General features: G+C 39.8%; 1 protein-coding gene across 1 annotated transcript; it reads right to left on the bottom strand.

The window, feature by feature from the left end:
* Window positions 1-1,384: 1,384 nt before the first annotated feature.
* LOC118703718 (alcohol dehydrogenase 6) lies at window positions 1,385-20,767 on the bottom strand. Its single transcript, XM_036410819.2, has 9 exons — window positions 20,631-20,767; window positions 18,429-18,530; window positions 16,463-16,595; window positions 12,504-12,591; window positions 12,183-12,399; window positions 10,784-11,044; window positions 9,450-9,585; window positions 4,089-4,227; window positions 1,385-3,480 (listed from the first exon to the last, which is right to left on the bottom strand). Exons 1-9 carry the CDS (start codon window positions 20,646-20,648, stop codon window positions 3,456-3,458), a joined length of 1,119 nt encoding a protein of 372 aa, XP_036266712.1. The 5' UTR covers window positions 20,649-20,767; the 3' UTR covers window positions 1,385-3,455.
* Between the last annotated feature and the right edge of the window lie 483 nt (window positions 20,768-21,250).

The raw sequence follows: 21,250 nt of genomic DNA, 5'->3' as shown, positions 1-21,250 counted from the left end.
CTGTTAAATATTTTGAGAAGGTGTGGAAGTACTGTATCTTCAACTTTGATAGAGAAGGCCAGAGTGTTTTTACAATATGGCTTTGCTTACCAGCAAGGGTGTATCAGTGTTTTCATTGGGCCACAACCGTGCCTATGCTTGGAATTGCTGGACTTTATAATTTCTGATAATCAGTGGGCGTGGAGTGATAAATAATTGCTTTTAATTTGTAGTTCTGTGATCATTAATGAGAATAAGCACCAGTGGTGTACTGGAGCCAGCTCATACTGATTTTTGGTCTGCTTATTCTATTTTTAAAAATATATATATTTTATTGTTTTTTCTTACAGAGAGGAAAGGAGAGAGATAGAGAGCTAGAAATGTCGATGAGAGAAACATAGACCAGCTGCCTCTTGCACACCCCCTACTGGGGATATGCCTGCAACCAATGTACATGCCCTTGACCAGAATCAAACCTGGGACCTTTCAGTCCGCAGACTGAGGCTCTACCGCTGAGCCAAACCGGTTTTGGCTGGTCTGCTTATTCTATTAACTAAGATATTTAAAAATAATTACTATAAGTTTGTTCATATAGTCACTGAAGCTATTTTTTTCCCATTGATTTTTAGAGAGAGTGGAAGGAGGAAGGTAGAGACATCAATGTGAGAGAGACACATCGATTGGTTGCCTCCTTAATTCACCCCATCTGAGTCCGGACACCAAACCTGCAAACCTAGGTCCGTGCCCTTGACTCTGAATCAAACCCATGACCCATTTTGGGTGCTGGCCAAAGCTCTAATCACAGAGCCACACCAGCCAGGGCCTTTTCCAACTTTTTGCTTTGCATACTTTGAGGCTTGCTATTAGTTCATGCAAGTGTTCCTTGTATGTATTTTTAAAAGTTTGACAATGTATTTTGCCTTCTCTGTCAGCGTGTTTTTCTTTGTACCATTTTTTTTAATCCCATAATATTCCACTATCTCATCCATACTTTAAGTAATATTTTATTGTAGAATAATTAAAATTTTCTAGTATACTATTTGGAAGTATATTTAAAGTCTTTGCTTCCACTTTCTTACCCCCCCATTTCATTTCTTAACTTCTTTTTCATTCCTATCTTTTAATTAAAACTGTTTTCTAGCAAATTGTTAGTGGCTTCGTTTATAACAAAGGATTTTAAAAAAATTTCTCTGTAACATTTAATTTTTCTAGCCTTTTTTATATTTTCATGAATTCTTTCCCTTCGTGGCCAGCAGCGACAGTGCATGGGTATACAATGATGTGTGTAGTCGCCTGAACTCGTGTAATATTTTTGGCCATGTATCAACAGAAAGGAGGAAAAGTCTGCATTTGTGACTGGATCACAGATGTTTGCAATGCGCTACAACTTAAAGAGACATTCGAAGCAGCTTAAAGAAGTGGGCTTTCTTGGGGCAGGATGCAGGTGCTGTTGAGAGCAAAAGATTTTCGGTCAGACTCAGACCCTCCAAGACCTGAAGACTTCTCCAAGTTCTTAGTGTTAGTAAGGTTATTCGCAGGGCAGGGCAGGGGCATGCTGAGCTGCCCTCAGGGAACAGAGGTGCAGAGCAGAGCAGAGTTGGCATCTGGCTCAGACTTGGGGAGATGGAGAAGGAGAGTGCCACTCCCTTGTTGGCAGAGGCATTCCCCATAGGGCATGCCCTATGCTGAGCCCTCAGTTTTTGTCAAAATACTCTTTGTGATGACTAGAGAGGAGGCAGCCAGCAGTGGCAGCCCGCTGGGACCTAGGCCCTTCTCTGATTCTAATGTAGATAGCAGGTTGAATAAAATCAACATACAAGTCATTTTCTATTCCAAAGCAGGAGGGTGAAGGGCCCCAGAGACAACTGTGCTTGAACAAAGTGTTGAGAATAAACAGCACACCAGATGCAGAAACAAATGACTACTTGGCACTGAAGTTAATCATTTTTCCTTGCTTAGTTGTCCATTGTTTCGTTAGGACTCGAAGAGTTCTGCCAGAGGCTAAGGGTTGAACCCACTGCAGGAGAGCCCTCTCCCACTGGGATCACAGTTTGGAAGACAAAGAACACGTTTGATAGCGCCTATCCCCTCTGTTTGTAGCAGGCAGGGACCCTGAAGGAAAGGCAGGCTGCCCACCTCATGAGGCTGCTTCTCAGTGTGAGAATCGGAGTCTCTTGAGAGCCTTTTGATACACGTGGCAGCTGTGTCTGCAGAGATAGGCTGGGGATGTAGCTCACCTTCCTGGCTGATCTTAACTCACGAGGCGACTGGACGAGGTACAAACGTGACATCTCATCTCCTGGTTTCCCGAGGTCTGTCGAGGTCTGCTGGTCCACGGGACTCCTGTCTGATCTAGTGGCTTCAGACCTCGGGGAGCCTAAACCGCAGCAGAAGAAACCTTAACTAGGAAGGGAGCTCTGGTGTGTGTTTTGGAGAAGAGGGTTTGAAAGAGACTCTATATCTAGGGAATAGGGCAGAAGCCATATCCCATGAGGGCTCAATCTTAACTCAGGTTCTAGGAGAATTAGGAAGGAGTAGGGCAGAGAAGTGGGTAGAGAGGGATTGGGTGCCACAAATCCCTGCTGGACCTTGTCTTTATCTCATCTCCTTCTTGAAGGAAAGAAACAATGATACTCATTGGTAATAATGACACACTATCTCCTCTTTCCTTGGTGAGTGGAATAGAAGCCAGTTTTATTGTTTAATACCATAGCTGCCTCCTAGGGTGCATGGATCCTGGTAATTAATGACTCTCCTTTTCTTTCAAGCCCCTTTTTCTTTCTGCTGAATTTTAGATGGCTTGGCTAGGAAGCCAGGTGACACAAACTGCTGAGAGCTAAATTGTCTTGGTCAAATAAAAAAGAACTTAAAGTTCCTTTGGCAATCCATGAGAGAAGAGGTGAGTGACATAGAAGCATAAGTGATGGTTTGAGGCTGGGTTATATAAGGTGAAATGCCAGTAGAAGTATCTCTGAGATGAGTAATACTAAGAATGAAGGACTTAGTGTTTAACTGGGATATATTTAAGTTAATGTAATCAAGTCCCCTTCCCCCCCAATCAGCTGGCTTTAACCTGAATGTACAATAAACTCATGATTGGTAAATTTTATTTCTTTGGTGTGAAATGAGTGGAGTTTCATGGGGATGAGAGACATAGTGTGCAAAGAATCAGGGGCCCAGAGGTAAAGGCAACTATGAAAATGGGAGTATCTTGGGGTGACTGTTTGAAGGTTTTGGAATTAGGTGATTCAAATCAACCCTACACTAGCTCTAACAGGGAGCTGTTCCTGGGTGAGACTGGATGACAAAGGATCAATTTTGATGAGGTGGTGAGAGCAGAAGTCAGATATTAGCCCACTACGGAATGAATCAGAGGCAAGACCTGTGTGGATAATCCTTTTAAGTCATGGAAGTTATACAGGATGCAATTTAGTTGGTGAAAATATGCCACGGATCTTGTGTTCATTACATTGTCCTTAAAGTAACATGACACAGCGGATACTGAAAAAGAAAAAAAAAAGAAAGAAAAAATTAAGTTGAAACAGTTCCAAAGCAACATGTGTGTTTGTGATTTCACATTTTCACTTTGTAGTCCATGTTATGTGAAAAATGGAGATATTAAATCAGTGGTGAGATTTTTCAAAATGACACCCAGCTCCGAGGGTGAGGAACACGTAAGCAGGTCTGTGCCCTGTGGGGAAGGCCAGTGTCTAGGTGGTGGCTGGAGTTCTGTTTGTGGGCCAAAGATAGGTGTCAGAATTTGGAATTCGAGGGGTAATTCCCCCCTTTTGAAATAGAACAATCATGGCCTCTTCATAAATTATGAGCTAAAATTTTCTGAGCCAAACTCATTGGTTAGTGTGTCATATAAAAAATGCCAAACTGGAAATAAAATACGAATGGTGAGGGTAGATGAGCACTTAAATATTTCAAGAATTGCATTGATAGACTGGGAGTAAATTAAAGAGGGAGAGGAGGTGCTTTATAGATTCCTGAAACCACCTTCGCTTGTCTGCATGTGGTTCACCAGCCACGACTTTTCTTCCCCGCCTCCGACCCCCACCCCCACTTCTTGCCCCAAACACTTGGACATTAGGGGAGGAACTTGCCATTTTCCGGTTTTCATGAATTTAACGGCTTCATTGACTTTATCAAGGCTCATAGTATGGGTAATCAGTGGATCTAGATTAAACTTCTTTGCCATATAATCTGAAACCAGTTTAGAGACGTTCTCTCTGCTTTTCCAGCCTGGAAATACAACAGATTAACAAGAGATTTTATTCATGAGACTCACTCTACACAAAGGGCCTGGTGAACTGCTGGAGGTGTTGGCTTTGACTGAGGAAATCTAAGGATTTCCCATTAACTTGTCTCAGTCACCAGGAGAATGCCTGTCCCAAACATATACCCTGTGTAGAGGGCTGTTCTCCTGAAAGTCTTGAGACCTCTGGTGCTATAGAGAACTTACTAAAAGCCAGCGGCCTGTGGTCCTTATCTCAGATGTTTTGGTGTCAGGTGGCACTGTCTGGGAGCTGGGAACCCACATCTAATGTACAGGGTGTCCCCAAAAAGTGTTTCCACACTCTAAGTGCTGATGGCTCAATTTTGAAAAGGAAGTGTATTTTAATAAACACTGCCTTTCTAATTATTCAAACTGTATGAATACATTTTTTTGGGGGGATAGCCTATACAACAACAACCATAAAAAAAAAAAAAAAAAAAAAAAAGGAAAAAAGAAAAAAGAAAAGGCCAAAATATTGGGAACTATGAAAGAAAGCAAATCAAAGGTCAGGAATAGGATATTTCATGTGTGGTTTTGGTCTGCAGTTTCACGAAAGAGCCAAATATCTTAAGGAAAGAGAAGAATTTCCACATGGCAGTGATCTCACTGGCAGTTTTTGGAACAAAGAATGTGTATACAGCAAGATCAGAATGAAATGTTTTCTCTGGAAGTAAGAATTGCACAGGGAAAGGTGGGGTCTCCAAGGGAACAGAAACTTAGCATTGTATTTTCTGTTTTCATAATTTTTAAGAAATACTATTTCTATATTTAGGACTGCTAAGTGACATGCCAACAAGTTACCACACAGAGAGGTGGTCTGCCTGTTTCTGGAAGGGGAAAGTGAGGTGTAACTGTGCAAGGAGGCAAGTGTCCTCAGCAGCTCATCCTTTGATAGGGTCTTGGCAGTTACGTGCTTTTCTTGGTTCAGCCTGTGCCACATTCTTCAGTCTTCCCATCTGTTCTCAAAATTATCCAACACTATTCCAAGGAATGTATTTTGCATTTAAATTGGTTTCTGATGTATATAATCAATAATTCCAGTGTGCTGCATGTCATGGCATGAAGGGCTAGTGTATTTTTCTATTTGTTTTTCTATTTGTTTTTCAAAAACTGAGATATCACTGACATAACATTGTATTAGTTTTCAGTGTACAATATAATGATTTGATGTATATAGATATTGAAAAATGATTACTATTAAACCAATTTAGTTAACATTCATCACCACACATAGTTAACACTTTTTTTTTCTTGTAATGATAGCTTTTAAGATCTACTGTCTTTGTTTATATGTTTTGCTTGGTGATTGGATAAAGCATTTTCATATCTACATAAGGAACACTTTCACTTGTGCTCCCTCCCCCCCCCCCCCCCCCGCCCCTTCTTTCAACCAAACAATCCAAAGAGGAAGGCCCCAGGAACACAGTCTAGGCTAGGCAGTGTTTCTTGACAGTAGCACTAAAGGCAGCAAGAATGGCACAGGGAATTGTCAAGGGATTTTGCATTAACTTGTCTCAGTCATCAGGAGAATGCCTGATGGCATTTTGGGTGGGAAAAGTCTTCCGAATGTAAATTGCAGGAAGTTTAAGCAGGCCTGTTCAACACCCATTAAATGATGCCCTTAATTGAAAACTATTGAACCAGAGAAAGGAATTAACTTAATGATGATTACCTGAATGTTTAAGTGGCCAGTGTCATAGTTTTTTTTTTTTTTTTTGTGAGGATTATTTAAAATATTGGTGATGTTGGAGATCCAAGATGGCTGCGCCCAGGTGAACACCTAGCCGCAGCCGCACACAACAATTTCAATAAAATACAACTAAAATATAAAACGGATATTGCCCAGATCTACAGGAAGGTTGACTGACTGGAAATTCTACAGTGAGAAGCAAGGAAAAAACCAGAAGGAGGTGCGGAGGAGCTGGAAAAGCCCAAGGTACGGAGACGCGGTGCTCGGAGCGGAGACGCAGCGCGGAGAAGACGGACCCAGAGAGGGGGGGGGAGGCGGAGTGCCTGGTGGGCATTCCCTAGCGGAAAGGAGATAAAACTCAGACTGTGCTGGGCCCGGGACTGCTCTGAACCCCAGTTCTAAGCCAGACCCCCGGGACTCAGGCTCAGCCATAGGGAGCCGGGCTGTAAGGCGGAACCCCGGGGAGAGGCGAAAGGAGGTCCCGGCGGCGGGCACACTGCGCGCAGAGAAGGGATGGTCGGCTCTGCCGCGGGATTGCCCTGGCTGGAAGGAGACTGGGGCTCCAGACTGCTCTGAACGCCACCTCCAACTCCACTTCCAACTGAACTGAACCCCAATACTGGGCTCATTGTGGGAGAGCATAGACTGTTTGGCAGCAGGTGAAAATCGAGGGCACCTTTCTCTCAGAGGCACTGGCAGCAGCGAGCACTGAAGGACCCGCATAGGGCGGGGCTGACGGAAGCCAAAGCTGCAGGCTCCACCCTGAAACCCCGTCCCATCTGTAACTGCGAAATGCGACAACAAAATAGATCACAAACGAAAGAAATGGAGGACAAAAAGCGTCTGGATATAGAGTTCAAATCTACACTTATAAGGTTTTTCAAGAATTTCCTAGAAAAGATGGATAAGACCTATGAAGATATGAAAAGAGATCAACTAGAATTAATAAGGAGTCATCAAGAAATGATAAGGGATCAACAAGAAATAAAGAATACATTGTCTGAAATAAAAAATATTTTACAGAGTCCTAAAACAGAAGGGAAGATCGCAAGAATCAAGTAAAAGATTTGGAACATAAAGAGCCAGAAAACACTCCTCCACAGAAGCTAGAAGGCAAGAGAATCCAGAAAATTGAAGATAATGTAAGAAACCTCTGGGACAACTTCAAGCAAACCAACATCAGAATTATGGGAGTCCCAGAAGATGAGAGAGAGCAAGATATCGAAAACATACTGAAAGAAATAGTGACAGAAAACTTCCCCCACCTGGTGAAAGAATTAGACTTACAAGTCCAGGAAGCACACAGAACTCCAAACAAAAGGAATCCAAAGAGGATCACCCCAAGACACATCATAATTAAAATTCCAAGAGCAAAAGACAAAGAGAGAATATTAAAAGAAGCAAGAGCAAAGAAGGTAGTTACCTATAAAGGAGCACCTATACGATTGTCAGCTGACTTCTCAACAGAAACCATGCAGGCCAGACGGGAATGGCAAGAAATATTCAAGGTGATGAATAGTAAGAACCTACAGCCAAAGATAATCTATCCAGCAAAGCTATCACTCAGAATCGAGGGTCAGATAAAGAGCTTCACTAATAAAAAAAAGCTAAAGGAGTTCATCAACACCAAACCAGAATTATATGAACTGCTGAAGGGGGTTCTTTCAGAAGAGAAAGTAAACAAAGATAAAAATTATGAACAACAAATACGTAACTATCAACAAGTGAATCTAAAAACCAAGGAAATTAAAAAAAAATCTGATGAACAATAGTAACTGTTGAATATAATAGAATCAGAGGTATGGAAGGGGAGTGAACTGACGATTCTTGGGGAAAAGGGGAGAGGGGGGCGTGGGAAGAGACTGAACATAAACTGTGCACCTATGGATGAGGACAATGGGGAGTGGGGAAAGGGCAGAGGGTGGGGTGGGAACCTGGTGGAGGAGAGCAATGGTGGGGGGAAAAAGGAACATTTGTAATAATATGAACAATAAAAACTTATTAAAATAAATAAATAAATAAATAAAAATATTGGTGATGTTATTTTATGAGTTAGCTGAGTGTATGTTTTTGTAATCAGCAGTTATTTTCTGTAAACACAATAGAGGGAAATAACAGTGTGTTCATCCAATGATCCCAAATGGAGGAACTGGAAGTACAATCTAAACTTGGATTTTTGCCTTTTCTCTGGTTCTGTCATTTATCTACTAATCATTTTTGCAAATGAACAGGGTAAGACTCCTTATATCTGTAAGACTACCCTACCATAGCTAATTTGGAGACCACAGCTAGCTCACTAGTCCAAATAATGCAGATGGCTCCTAATTCTCATCTCTTTTGCCCAAGAATTCAGATTGCCCAAAAATCTCTGGCTAAATATATATTTTGTTAAATATCAGATTACTTGTTTAGAAGCACAGGTCTTAAACAGACTTATTTAATTTAGCTTCCTTATTCTTTTTCATAAAAAACTCCTAAAATCTATAAAATTTTAAAATAATATAAAAATCAAAGTACTTGATGATTTTTTTCTTTCTCAAAAAATAAATATCATTTACTTGTTATCAGTAGTATTTCTTTTTAGTTGTAAATCTATTATGTTTAATATAGTTTGAGTTGGTATAATGACAACTCAGTTGTTTCATATAAGATTTACATTGTTGAACAATGATCATTAATGGTTCAATATACTCTCCAAAGAATGCCAGTTGGCAGGTATAGAACTCTATTGAAGTATGGTTATTGATCACAAAATTGCTTTTCCTTTTCAATTTAGAATTTGTATTAAACTTTGGACATTGACTTCTTTACTAATCAATTAAAAAATATATTTTATTGAGTTTTTACAGAAAGGAAGAGAGAGGGATAGAGAGTTAGAAATATCAATGAGAGAGAATCATCGATCAGCTGCCTCTTGCACACCCCCTACTGGGGATGTGCCCACAACCAAGGTACATGCCCTTGACTGGAATTGAACCCGGGACCTTTCAGTCCACAGGCTGATGCTCTAACCACTGAGCCAAACCAGTTTCAGCCACTAATCAATTTTTTAAAGTCTCTTCTCTCTCTTTGTGAGAAAAAGCTTACCAAGAGGCAACTGTAGCCAAAACTGGTTTGGCTCAATGGATAGAGCGTCGGCTTGGGGACTGAAAGGTCCCAGGTTTGATTCCGGTCAAGGGCATGTACCTTGGTTGCGGGCATATCCCCGGTAGGGGGTGTGCAAGAGGTAACTGATCGATGACTCTCTCTCATCAATGTTTCTAACTCTCTATCTCTCTCCCTTCCTTTCTGTACAAAATCAATAAAAATATATTTTAAAAAAAGAGGCAACTGTAGATATCCAATATTCCTCTCCCTATATTGGATATTTGTGTTGAAACAAAAACTGTGGTGTAAAGCTCTTGTTTTATGTGCCTTCTCAAACATTTATGATACATTTATATATTATGCTATCTCCAAACCCCCATACATCTCCTCTCTTTTTTGCTTCATCCATACCTCCAAAAACAGATCCCTTCAAAGAACGTCCTGAGAAGAACAAGTAGCCATTGATGTTGAGCTGGACACCATAATCCAAGAGCCCCACAATCACGCAGACTCCATGGCTCTCATGGCAGGAGGCCAGGGCAGCTGCCTGTTGGAAAGCAATGCAAGACAATGCAGGGGTTAAAAGATGTACTTCAGAGGTAGGGACTTAAGTCTAAATCTCTGCTTGACTGCTGAATGGTCGATGACATTCTTGTATGGCTCTCTATCCTCATTTGAAATAACATTTTTTTCTTATAAGGATATGCTGAAACATAAATAAGACATTGTGCCAGGTATATATAGTACTTGACATTTTAGATTAAACAGATAGAAATTTAAAAATTAAAATAATATCTATGGTAGTAATACTACTATCACTACTACTACTACTGCTACTACTCATTTTATTAAGAACCATTATTGATACTGATGGTTAGAGTTGACATCTTCTTTTCAACAAAAAAAGAGTACAGTTGGATATTGGTATTACATCATGTATTAGCAAAGCGATAAACTAATGTTCCCATTAGTTGTTTTGAAAGGCTATTTCTCAGAACCTGATGGTCTGTGGGAAAGACTGTGAGAGAGGAGATTTATGTGTAGTGAGGAGTGAAAAGGCTTTGAAGGCTGAAGAAAGGACCCAGGCTAGAAGAGGCAGTTCTTGAGTTTCCATTCTTCTGATGGAGCTGTACAACCCAATCTTTACATTGTTCCTACAAATCTTCCAGGAAAGCAAGTCTCAACTTGCAAAATAACTTCTTCTCCATTCATATTCTCTGATATCAACCACATTTAGCCAGAAAAACAACATCTCTTTTCTTTATTTTTGAAATGAGTCTATTTAACCAAGATTGGTAAATATTTTCCTTGGAAGCTTATCTCAGATCTAACCTGAAAGACTTTGTTATGAGAGCAAAGCTCACATTGCTTTATAGGATCATTAATCCAATATTTTCCTTATCCTGCCTAAGTGTTCTGGCTTAGACATTAAGTTACTGGGCTTCTCCGTTGAGAATTCATAACAAGGCCTTTCTGTTCTGCTTATTGGAGGTTGTCTGCTTATTTGAAGGGAATGGTATGATTCCCTTCATGCCATTGAGAAGAGAGAGGAGAAAAACACAGTATGGGAGTTCTGGGTAATGAATAGATTTGTAGGAGTGGATAGAGGGTATCAGGTGGGATGTCATGAGTGCAGGAAAATCAAATAGAGGAATGTGGAAGAAGTTTTATAAGTTTTGTTCAAGTAAAATCTAAGGTGATGATTGGTAGAAATTTGGTAATTTTCATTCGTGAGGATTACATACCACCATTTCTGGATTTCCGATGACCTCAAAGCAAAATTCCACACCAGCACCTGTCATTTCAACTAAAACATCTTGGATGGGTTTCTTGAAGTCCTGTGGGCTGATGCACTCAGTGGCACCCACTTGCTTTGCCTTCTCAAATTTGTCTTTATTGATGTCCACCCCAATGATCCTGGCCGCGCCAGCCGCTTTACAGCCCATGACAACAGACAGGCCGACTCCTCCAAGGCCAAACACCGCACAGGTGGAGCCTGGGGTCACCTGAGCACGTAAAAGCATAAAACAAAAGCAATGAGGACACGCATATTCACTCAGTTGGAAAGATCAAGCCTGTATATACTTTTTTTTGGAGATGTAGCAAAGGATATTTTAAAATAATACATATTATAACTAAAGTTGTAATTTCTCAAGGTATTTCTAAATATGGGATACTTTTTTTTTTTTTTTTTTGCCAACGAACAAAAAATAAACTGCAGATAGAACATTTCAACCAAGGAATTAGCATGGATAGAAGCAGTTGAATGAACTTTCTTTGATCCGTAAGACTTATTTGGCTCAGTATTTGCTTAATTTAGGATATTTTGAGTTCTTTAAAACAATCTTCAAATTCCTACAACCCTTTCTTTCTCTTTTCTTGTGAATATCTGTAAACTTCCCATTACTTACAACGTCAATGGCTTATGAAGGCAAAAGCTTATTTCTTATTGGGTCCCAAATGAGGCTAATTTAAGTTGAATCCCTTCCATCCTATCTCTTTGTATGGTATTAGGACTAATAAAAATTGGGGGGAAAAAGAACTAAAATTCAACAGCCAATTAAACAGTGGAGCTGGGCAGGATTGGATGTTCCGAAACAGAAGTACAACAGTAACCCACTCAGTCAGAGTGGGGTTGCCTGACCAATCTGTCTTATACAGTAACACCCCTTTCATCAGTTGATCCTTCTCCTCTTCTGTTCTTTTCACGAGCATGGATCACCACCGGATGCATTATACAACAGAATAGAAACTTGGTGAGTTTTGATAGCTGCTAAATCTCTACACCTGCAACAGTGAATGACTCCATAGATGGTTGTTGAATGAAAAAAAGAATGAACTGGGATATGGAAGACACATAGCGATTTTGTGACTGTGTTATGTTTAATGCCAGTAATTCCTGATGTTTCCACTTGTGAATGGCAACCACACATAATTTGGCATTTTCTACTGACTAAGAGGGCATGGGAAAGATGTTGATGAGGGTATGGGATGACTAGACAGATTGTAAAGAACTCAGGGATGTTTTGAGGCAGGTTTGTGATTCTTCCTCAGGTTGAATGATCAGATATGGCCCAGATGCACGAGGCTGATCTACCTCATATACTAAGAGTTCCAATCATAATGGGTATAAGTGTTTCTCACCTTGGCAGTATTGATTGCAGCACCATACCCAGTGGAAAATCCACAGCTAATGAGGCATACTTTCTCCAGAGGAGCCATTGCATCGACCTTGGCAACTGAGATTTCTCTTATCACCGTGTATTCAGAGAAGGTGCTCGTATTGGCAAAGTGATATATTGTTTTTCCCTTGCAGGTAAATCTACTGGTACCATCAGTCATCAGGCTGGTATGCGACTGTCTTTAATAAACAAAAAAAATATTTTAAAAATATTTTGAATTAGCAAGCTTATATTCCTTCCAAGGACATTGAATTAATTTTTCAAAAACAAAATAAAAACTTACTTGAGTTGTATACAATAGTTGTCTTCAGAATTAAGGCATGAGGCACACTCTCCACACTGTGGTAGAAAGAGTGTGATAACTTTATCACCTAAGAGAACAAAGTCATTTAATAAGATGTTTTCTTTTATAGTAAAGAGATAGCTGTTTCTCAAAATGGAAACAGCAAGGCACCCAAGAAGAATATGAGTCCTGAGAGCAATCTCCACATTCAAGTGTGGAGAATATGAAATACTTACAAGAAGGGTCCCCTTTGGCATCTGGGTCCCCCTGGGCTCATTGGCCAAATCTCTAGGAGCTGGCCCCCAGCTTGTCTCCTTTGTAATTTATCCTGACGTTTCAAATGTTAGCCATTAAACCAAATCTTGTCTTTAATTTTCCACATGAACTTCTGGTGTCAGGAATTGGATTTGATTGGATTTGTCAACATGGATACCACATGTTCACAAAGTACGCTTCTGGATCCAGAAAAAGGGATTGTCTATATGCTGTGCTATGTATTTTACATTGGTTCTGTCTCCTTGGCCATGGAGACAAAGGTAAGTAAATTTCTCTAGTAATATTCAACATTTAAGGAGAAGATCAGAATAACTTGCTTAAGATGGACGTTCTGACTGCCCCAGTGTCTATCACTGTAAACTAGAGTAATTTATTTTATATTTTTAGTTAAAGACCTTTGTAGGACGTAGATTTTTTTTTTGTTTTGTTTATTTTTTAGTCTTTTGAAAGTAAGAACTTAAACTGCACAAATGTGAAGCTTAGCCCCAGTCTCCAGTTCCCTTTCCCCCACCCTAGAGACAATTACTCTTCTCAGGCTCCATGGTATTTTTGGAGATATAACCCCTTTAAAAAGGCAAAGGCTAGCATGTTATTTACCCTGAGGTAGGCCTTGATTTTTGTTTTTCTTTATTAATCTTCACCTGAGGACATTTTTCCATTGATTTATAGAGATAATGGAAGGGAGCAAGGGAGTGATGAGGAAGGAAAGACAGAGACAGAGAGAGAGAGAGAGAGAGAGAGAGAGAGAGAGAGAGAGAGAGAGAGAGAGAGAGAGAGAGAGATGAGAGATGAGAGATGAGAGAGACCCATAGATTGGTTGCCTCCTGCACATTCCCCAACCAGTGCCAAGGATGGATTCCTTGACTGAGAATCAAACCAACACCAGCCAGGTCTAAGTCTTGTTTTTGTATTTAACAATATAACTGGGAGATTTCTCATTTTAGTACATATAGCACTCTATCATTTTGTGTAATAGTTATGTGGAACTTTGTTGTATAGATATATCATAATTGATTTAACTGGTCTCTTAAACATTTAGGTTATTTCCTGCCTTAACTTTGTGTGTGTGTGTGTGTGTGTGTGTGTGTTTTCCCAACATGATAAATAACAATGCAATAAGTATTTTGTGCACATCTGGGCTATGGTAGGCAGAATTTCCAAAATAGTCCTCTAAAGATATCCTGTTCCAATCCCCAGAAACTGAACATGTTGTTATCATGTCTGTGAATATGTTATATAGAAAGAGGAACTTTGAAAATGTATTTAATTGACACGAAAATAGGGAGTGTCCTGGAATCTTTAGGCAGACCCAGTAATCACATGAGCCCTTGAAAGGACAGCAGAGGAAAGCAGGAGAGAAAGACAAAGTAATTCAAAGCACTGGAAGGATTTGATGTGCTATTGTTGCTTTGAGGCAAATGGGTGAAGGGGCCACATAGGAAGGGATGTGAGCAGCTTTAAAAAGCTGAGGGTCACTGGTCAGTCCTACAACCTCAAGGAACTGGTTCTCCAGAGTCTCCAGATAAGAATCCAGCCGTCCAAAGCCTTGATTTCTATCTTGTGGGACCCTAAGCAGAGAACCCAGTCAAACCCACATAGACTTCTGACATATAGAAACGGACATGGTAAATTTGTTTTGTTTTAAGCTGCTAACTTCGCAGAGATTTTTTTTTCAATCAGCAATAGAAAGCTACGACATGGGTATATATCTGTGGACAACTTTCTAGAATTGGAAGTATTGGGTGCAAATTAGGTGCATATAAATGATGTTACATATTGCCAAATTTAAAGTTATATAAACTTACTTATCAAATAATAAGCTACAAAGAAGTTGGTTGCCTACACTCTTATCAATCTTATATATTATCAAACTTTTAAATCTTTTCTAATCTGGGTAAACAATGTTTTACCATTGTATTTAAAAATTGTATTTATTTAATATGTCTATATTTTCCTCTCCATACTAGATTGTGTATTTCCTTTGCCCATTATACCCATTATACTGCTGGGCTGTTGTTTTTGTTTTTTTAATTGCTTTTAAAGAATTCTTTATATAATAAAGAAATTTGCCCATTTTTAAAATTTGTTTATTGATTTGGGGAGGGCATTTTTATTTTTTAATCCTTACCAGAGGATATGTTTTTATTGATTTTTAAAGAGAGAGGAAGGAAGAGAGAGTGAAACATCGATATGAGAGAAAAACATTGATCAGTTTGTTCCTGTACACACCTTGACCAAGGATCGAACCTGAAACCTAGGTATGTGCCCTAACTGGAAATTGACCCTGAAACCTTTTGATGTATGGGATGACGTTCTAACCAACTGAGCCACCCCCAGTTGTAATTTTTATAAATGGAATTTAAAAAACTTTTTATGTTGTCAACTTTATATATTATTTACATCATTTCTCTCTCTCTGTGTGTGTTTCTGATTAAACTTTCTTCTCTGAAATAATACAATGTTCTTTTAGTTTTTTTTCACATTTAATTCTAGGATTCATAGAGCATTATTTTTTAAATATAAAAAATGCAGTAGCAATGCAATGTCCCCCTTCCCCCAAAGCCTCTCAAGTTGTTTCAATGTCATTTATTGAATAATCATGTTTTTCTCCTCATATTTAAAAGCCAGACCTAATCCTGAATTTTATTCCTATGTATATATTTGATCCCGTTCTGGGCTCCTTCTCTATTTGGTTCCACTGTTCGACTATTTATCATATGTTTCATTTAAATAAACTATTCATCAGTGCACTTCTTTTTGTCTCATTTATACTTTCAGGTTCTGTTTCAGTGCATTTTAGTTCTTGTCCTTATTAATATCAAGATATAAATGCAAAGGATATATACATATATTTTTTATAACATAACTAGAGGCGTAGTGCATGAAATTTGTGCACAGGGCAGGGGTGAAATACCTCAGCCCAGCCTGCACCCTTTCTAGTCTGGAACCCCTAGGGGGATATCTGACTGCCACTTTAGGTTGCAATCCTGGACTGCTGGCTCCTAACCCCTCATCTGCCTGCCTACCTGATCACCCCTAACAGCTTCTGTCATGACCCCTCACTCAGAATCCAGGCTTCCCTTCTCCAGCCAGCTGCAGGAACCAGAGACCCAGGCTTCCCTCCCTCTGACTGGCCAACAGACACCTGGGACCCCAGCAGGCTACAGGCACAGTCATCTGGGACCGAGGTGGGTGGCATGGGTCACAGCCACAGGTGCCTGGGACCTTGGGCAGGCAGCTTCTTCAGGCCCATCTTTGTCAGGAAGGGCGTCCAGAAGACATTAGCATATTACCTTTTTTATTAGTATAGATTATTATTATTTTTTAAAATATATTTTATTGATTTTTTACAGAGAGGAAGACAGAGGGATAGAGAGTTAGAAACATCGATGAGAGAGAAACATCGATCAGCTGCCTCTTGCACACCCCCCCCCCCCCACACACACACTGGGGATGTGCCTGCAACCAAGGCACATGCCCTCGACCGGAATCGAACCCGGGATCCTTTAGTCTGCAGGCCGACACTCTATCCACTGAGCCAAACTGGTCTCAGCTATAGATTATTTTTTTTTTTCTAACAAACAGTCAACATTTCTCCTTTTATGTCACTTGATCTCATATTTTCCTTATGTAAGTTCCAAGTTGTTTCTATTTCCTAACTCCAGGGACCTGCCAGCTCATACCTGCTTTCACGGTGCTCACTCCTTCTCCCACACTCTCAACGATTCCAGCCCCTTCATGGCCCAAAATGATGGGATACTGCATTTGATTCTCCAACATTTTAATCTCGGTACCACAGAGCCCTGTAGCCGTGATCTGTATGGAAGGCAAAGAGTAATATAATTTTCTCTGTCTCAGATAAGGTATTTTAGAATTGTTAATGTTTTAAATCTTTTTTTGTAGGTTGATATGCTGCATATTTCTTAGTTTTATTTCTAATAACTTTATTGTGTTAATAATTTGTTTAAAGCAATGCAATATTTTTTTATTAGGTAATTTCAGAATCAAAATGATGATTTTAAAACTTACTGGGGAGGTCAGAATGGGTTCAGGAGGGACAGTTGTAAAGCCACAGTGTGACATCAAATATCTTACTGTGTCCTTCATCGGAGCTTGCGGGTGGAGGTGTGGGGGAGGAGAAAGCCCAATGATAGAAATGAAGGAATTGGAACACAGGAAGGAAAAAAAAAATACTATCTTCTATTATAGTTGTGTTATTGATACAATTTATAATCCCACTTTTTGCTGTAAATTAGCCAGACAGTTTAAAACGGAAGCACTCTGGAGTGGTGGTCTAGAAAGGCCGAAATCCTGGCTATGCCCTTCTTAGCTGTGTGACCTGGGATACATTATTCTTCATGAGTGTCAGTTTCTTTATCTCTAAATTGGTGTGAGGAGGGTCACACACACACACACACACACACACACACACACACACCCCAAGAATTGAAATCTATTGAGATTTGCTCATGTAAAAGGGGGATTATTGGAAGAATACTGTAAAATTGCTTACAATCCAACTGGAAGTACAGTTAGGCCTCACGGATCTAGAATCCAGCAAGCAGACTTAAGATCTACACTCTGATTCAACATGTGCATACCATTTTCTGAAGACAGGCTTTTTCTTATTTCTCATGCTTATATATATGGTAAAAGATGACAATCGGTCCCGAGTCCTCCCAGCCTCTTCAGTGCCTACCATCTCCTGCTTTACTCGGTTTCTGTATCTTGTTCAAATTCATGGGTGAGAAAATTCACATTTGTAGCTTGTCAAATAATGGTTGTATACATTTGGGTCCGGGTCTAAACCTGGCTGTGTAAGTGGTGACCCTGTGGGTAGGAGTGAGTGGGCCAGGGGGCCTCCTGTGCACCTGCATGGATGCAGGCCTGAGAAGACTCTGAGAAGGGGTATGGATTGCACAGGTGACAAAGAAAAGGACTGCCTTATTACAAACAGTACTTAGTCATCATATTAAAATTAAATAATGACAACGAAGTCAGGTGGACAATGCTCTGGTCTGGTGGCCCCTGGAGGAAATGTAAAGACTCTCATGACCAGACTGTACCCCAAACTGATTAAATCACAAATTCTGAATGTCTGGGTTGGGACCCAGTTATCAGCATTTTTTAAAGCTCTCGGTGCTTCCAAATATGTAATCAAAGTTGAGGAAAGTTGTTGACACCTGTGTTCTTGCTTTACTTAGCTCTGTGATCAGTCATTACACCTCAGTGGATTAAAATCTTTTCATCTATAAAATAACAGGTATTCCTAACCTGACCTCCCAGGGGTTAGACTTGATTTATCTATAATCAAACACATTTTTTCATATGTCAGATTTCAAGATAACTTAAACATCATGAAGAATGTCATAAACAAATATGAAAGTACAGATTAAAATCTGGTCAGTGGTCGAAACTTCCTTTAAGTAGTATACTGCAGCTGTGAATAAATATCCTTTGGGCAATTAGCCTATGCTATACCTCCTTGTCCTTTTCTCTGGCTGGACTTAAAGACAGACGGAAATGTTTAATGAAAGAAACAGAAGACAATGTAGTTTTCTTCCTGATTTTAACATTGTGAAAATAATACATAACTTGCAGTGAACAGCTCTGATTTTTGGTGTGGACATGTGTATTTTTTCTTTTTACCTTTATGCGAACTTCCTTTGCCTTTGGTGGGGCCACTTCTACCTCCTCAATGGAAAATGGTGCACCAGCCTTCCAGAGTACGGCTGCTCTGCATTTGATCACCTGGGAAAGAGAACATGGGGCAGAAAGGGAAACGCTTTAGGCTTGGGAGATGGATTCTATAGTAATGATTATTAGAAGGTTTAGTCCAGGTCTTCCACAATCAACCAAAAAAAAAAAAAAAAAAAAAAAGTCATTGCTTAAATATATTCTGTGTGTAGCCTCTTGGATCTTAGTCCAACTTTTCTTATACTATTGGTCTCTTCATTCAAATTAGTTTTGCAATACTAATTATATTTACGAAGTGCTACACAATCAAGAGGGTAGATGCCATACTTTTGATCTTGAAGTTGTCCAGTGTTTGTCTCAGGGTAGGAATGGCATTGCAGTGTGGGAGTTGTTTGTGATCCTAGGTGTGGGAGAGAAGGAGAGAAACAGTTTTGGAGTGGAGGGGTGTGCTATGGAGCAGATAATGGAGAACATCTAGTTGTGGCAATTCATCAAATGGTGATGGTCATAGGCAGTTTGAGGTTGGAGAGGTTGTTGGTGGCAAAGAAGTTCTTTTTCCGATTTCAGCCCACCACTGTTCTCACTATAAATCCTCTTCCTATGTGTTCTCACCTATTTTTGTAGATTCTACCACCATCTTTATGTAGATGACTTTGACAGCTTGTATTTATGGACAGACATCTTTAAGCTCTAGACTCATTTATTCACCTGCTATTTGAATGTCCTCAGGTATCTTAAACTCAACATGTTAAAATATGAACACATAATTATTTCTTTCTCTTTTTCCCACCCCTTGCTGTCAGTGGTGGACATTACTTACAATCTGCTCTGCCCTCTGCATTTTCTATTTCACTGTGTGGCCATGTAACCTATTCACTCACCCAAGAAAGAAACCTGGGAAGTAGCCCTAATTTTTATCTCTTCACCTCTATCATCTAAAACTTTCTGGAATCTGTCCCCTCTTCTCCATTTCTGCTGCTAATGTGTGGTTCAGGACTTTATCTTGCCTTTTACCTGGCTTTGGTTCATCACCTTCAAATCCATCCTCTATATCATTGCCATTTGAACTATAATAATTTCCTACCTAAAATATTATGGCTACCGATAGTTTATCAGGATCTGTTGACATGATATATAAGACTCTCCATGAGTTTCTCCTTATCCATCTCTCCAGCCTTATTTCTGGTCACATTCTTCCTCTGACTTTACCCTCCTGGCACAAAAAATATTTTGGAAATGCTAAGCGTCCCCTTCTGAGGAAAGTCTAGCCAGCTTAGGAACACTTCCTCTCCCTCTCTTGCCAGCCTTGCACACGCTCTTTGTTTTTAGTGGTAAAAGGCAGTTCATTTTTAGAGGATAATTTTTTTTTTACCTGTCTTCCCCTGCTGGTTTAACAAAGCAGAGTATTATTGTAAGGTAGTGGTGCTGAAGGTGTAGTCCCAGACCAGCAGCATCAATATTTGCAAATTATTGGGTCCTACCCCCAAACTTACTGACTTAATTATTCTGGGGGTGGGGGTGGGGAGGCAGAATGGAGAGGAAGGTGAGGTACCAGCAACAAGTTCTCCAGAGTGTTGCTCTAGAAAACACTTGTGCACTCTTATAATTATCCTATATAATAAAAGGCTAATATGCAAATCAACTAAATGGCTGAATGGTCAGTTGCTATGACGTGCACTGACAACCCAGGGCAGATAGATGCTCAACACACGGGCTGCCTGGGGTGGTCAGTGCGCTCCCACAGGGGGATCACAGATCAGCTAGAAGTGAGGAGCGGGTTTAAGCTGTCAGTCGGACATCCCCTGAGGGCTCCCGAACTATGAGAGGGCACAGCACCCGCCCCCCAGTACAAAAATTTTGTGCACTGGGCCTCTAGGTCTTTTATAATTACTCTGTGTCTCCATAAGATCTGTGTCTTCAAATCTGGAAAATTCATATAGGGCTTGATATATTACTTATGGAAGGACTGAAAACACCAGGGAAAGGCAAAACACACAGGGAGTAAAAGCAAAGGGAAAGGAGGAGAGGAACTAAGACTAAGACAGTCTCTCACCTTTAGGAATATAGAGACTAGTTGGGTGTTGAGGTGTTGTTAAACAGACAAGCACACAAATGGACGCAATTGTGACATGACATAAAGAAAGCTGTACTTACTTTCCCTGTAGTACTCATGCTGACTTTCTTCACGGTCTTCTTGCCACAAATGAGTATGTTGGGAAAGGGAGATTCTGGTTACAACTTTCACTGTGGAAAGTCCAAGAGTACACAGGTTGATTAAGAGGCTGGGTCCTGTGTTTTTGTGTAATCTTGTCATTGATATGCCTGAAACTCAGATTGTCCCATTTCTTATCAGAAACAGATTTAGCTCAGTGAAAGTGAACAAAAAGTGAAGTTGTGCAAAACATTTTCTCTTTCAATAATATATAATTAGTATTGCAAAACTAATTAGAATACAAAACTAGTAAAACAAGAATAATTGGGTTGGTGTTTGAGAGGCTTCATACAGCATATATTTAAGCAGTGATTTAAAAAAAATTCTGGACTAAACCTTCTAATAATCATTAATGTTAATATGTTGAGTTTTAAATTTGGTCTTTTAAATGTATAAGTTTAAAATTTCTGACAGTTGGTTAACAGTTTTGTGAGTTCTTCTATTCCTTGACCTTCTTTCTGTCTAATTCTTCTTTAAAAATTTCAAAAGGGATATTAAAGCCTTTAACGAAAAATATGCATTTGTCTATTTTTTTCTTTTAGTCCCATCAGATTTTGCCCCA

This window comes from Pipistrellus kuhlii, unplaced genomic scaffold, assembly GCF_014108245.1.
Source record: "Pipistrellus kuhlii isolate mPipKuh1 unplaced genomic scaffold, mPipKuh1.p scaffold_m20_p_1, whole genome shotgun sequence".
In the NCBI taxonomy this organism is placed as follows: domain Eukaryota; kingdom Metazoa; phylum Chordata; class Mammalia; order Chiroptera; family Vespertilionidae; genus Pipistrellus; species Pipistrellus kuhlii.
The sequence above is the reverse complement of the archived record's forward strand: the minus strand, read 5'-3'. Positions and strand labels throughout refer to the sequence as shown.

What these genes read in the sequence shown, in the direction of transcription:
- LOC118703718 (XM_036410819.2), bottom strand. An exon ending in AGTGAGCACCGTGAAAGCAG is followed by an intron (nt 12,592 to 16,462) that starts GTATGAGCTGGC and finishes TTGTTCTCTTAG; the next exon opens with GTGATAAAGTTATCACACTC. An exon ending in TCGGAAATCCAGAAATGGTG is followed by an intron (nt 9,586 to 10,783) that starts GTATGTAATCCT and finishes GCTTTCCAACAG; the next exon opens with GCAGCTGCCCTGGCCTCCTG.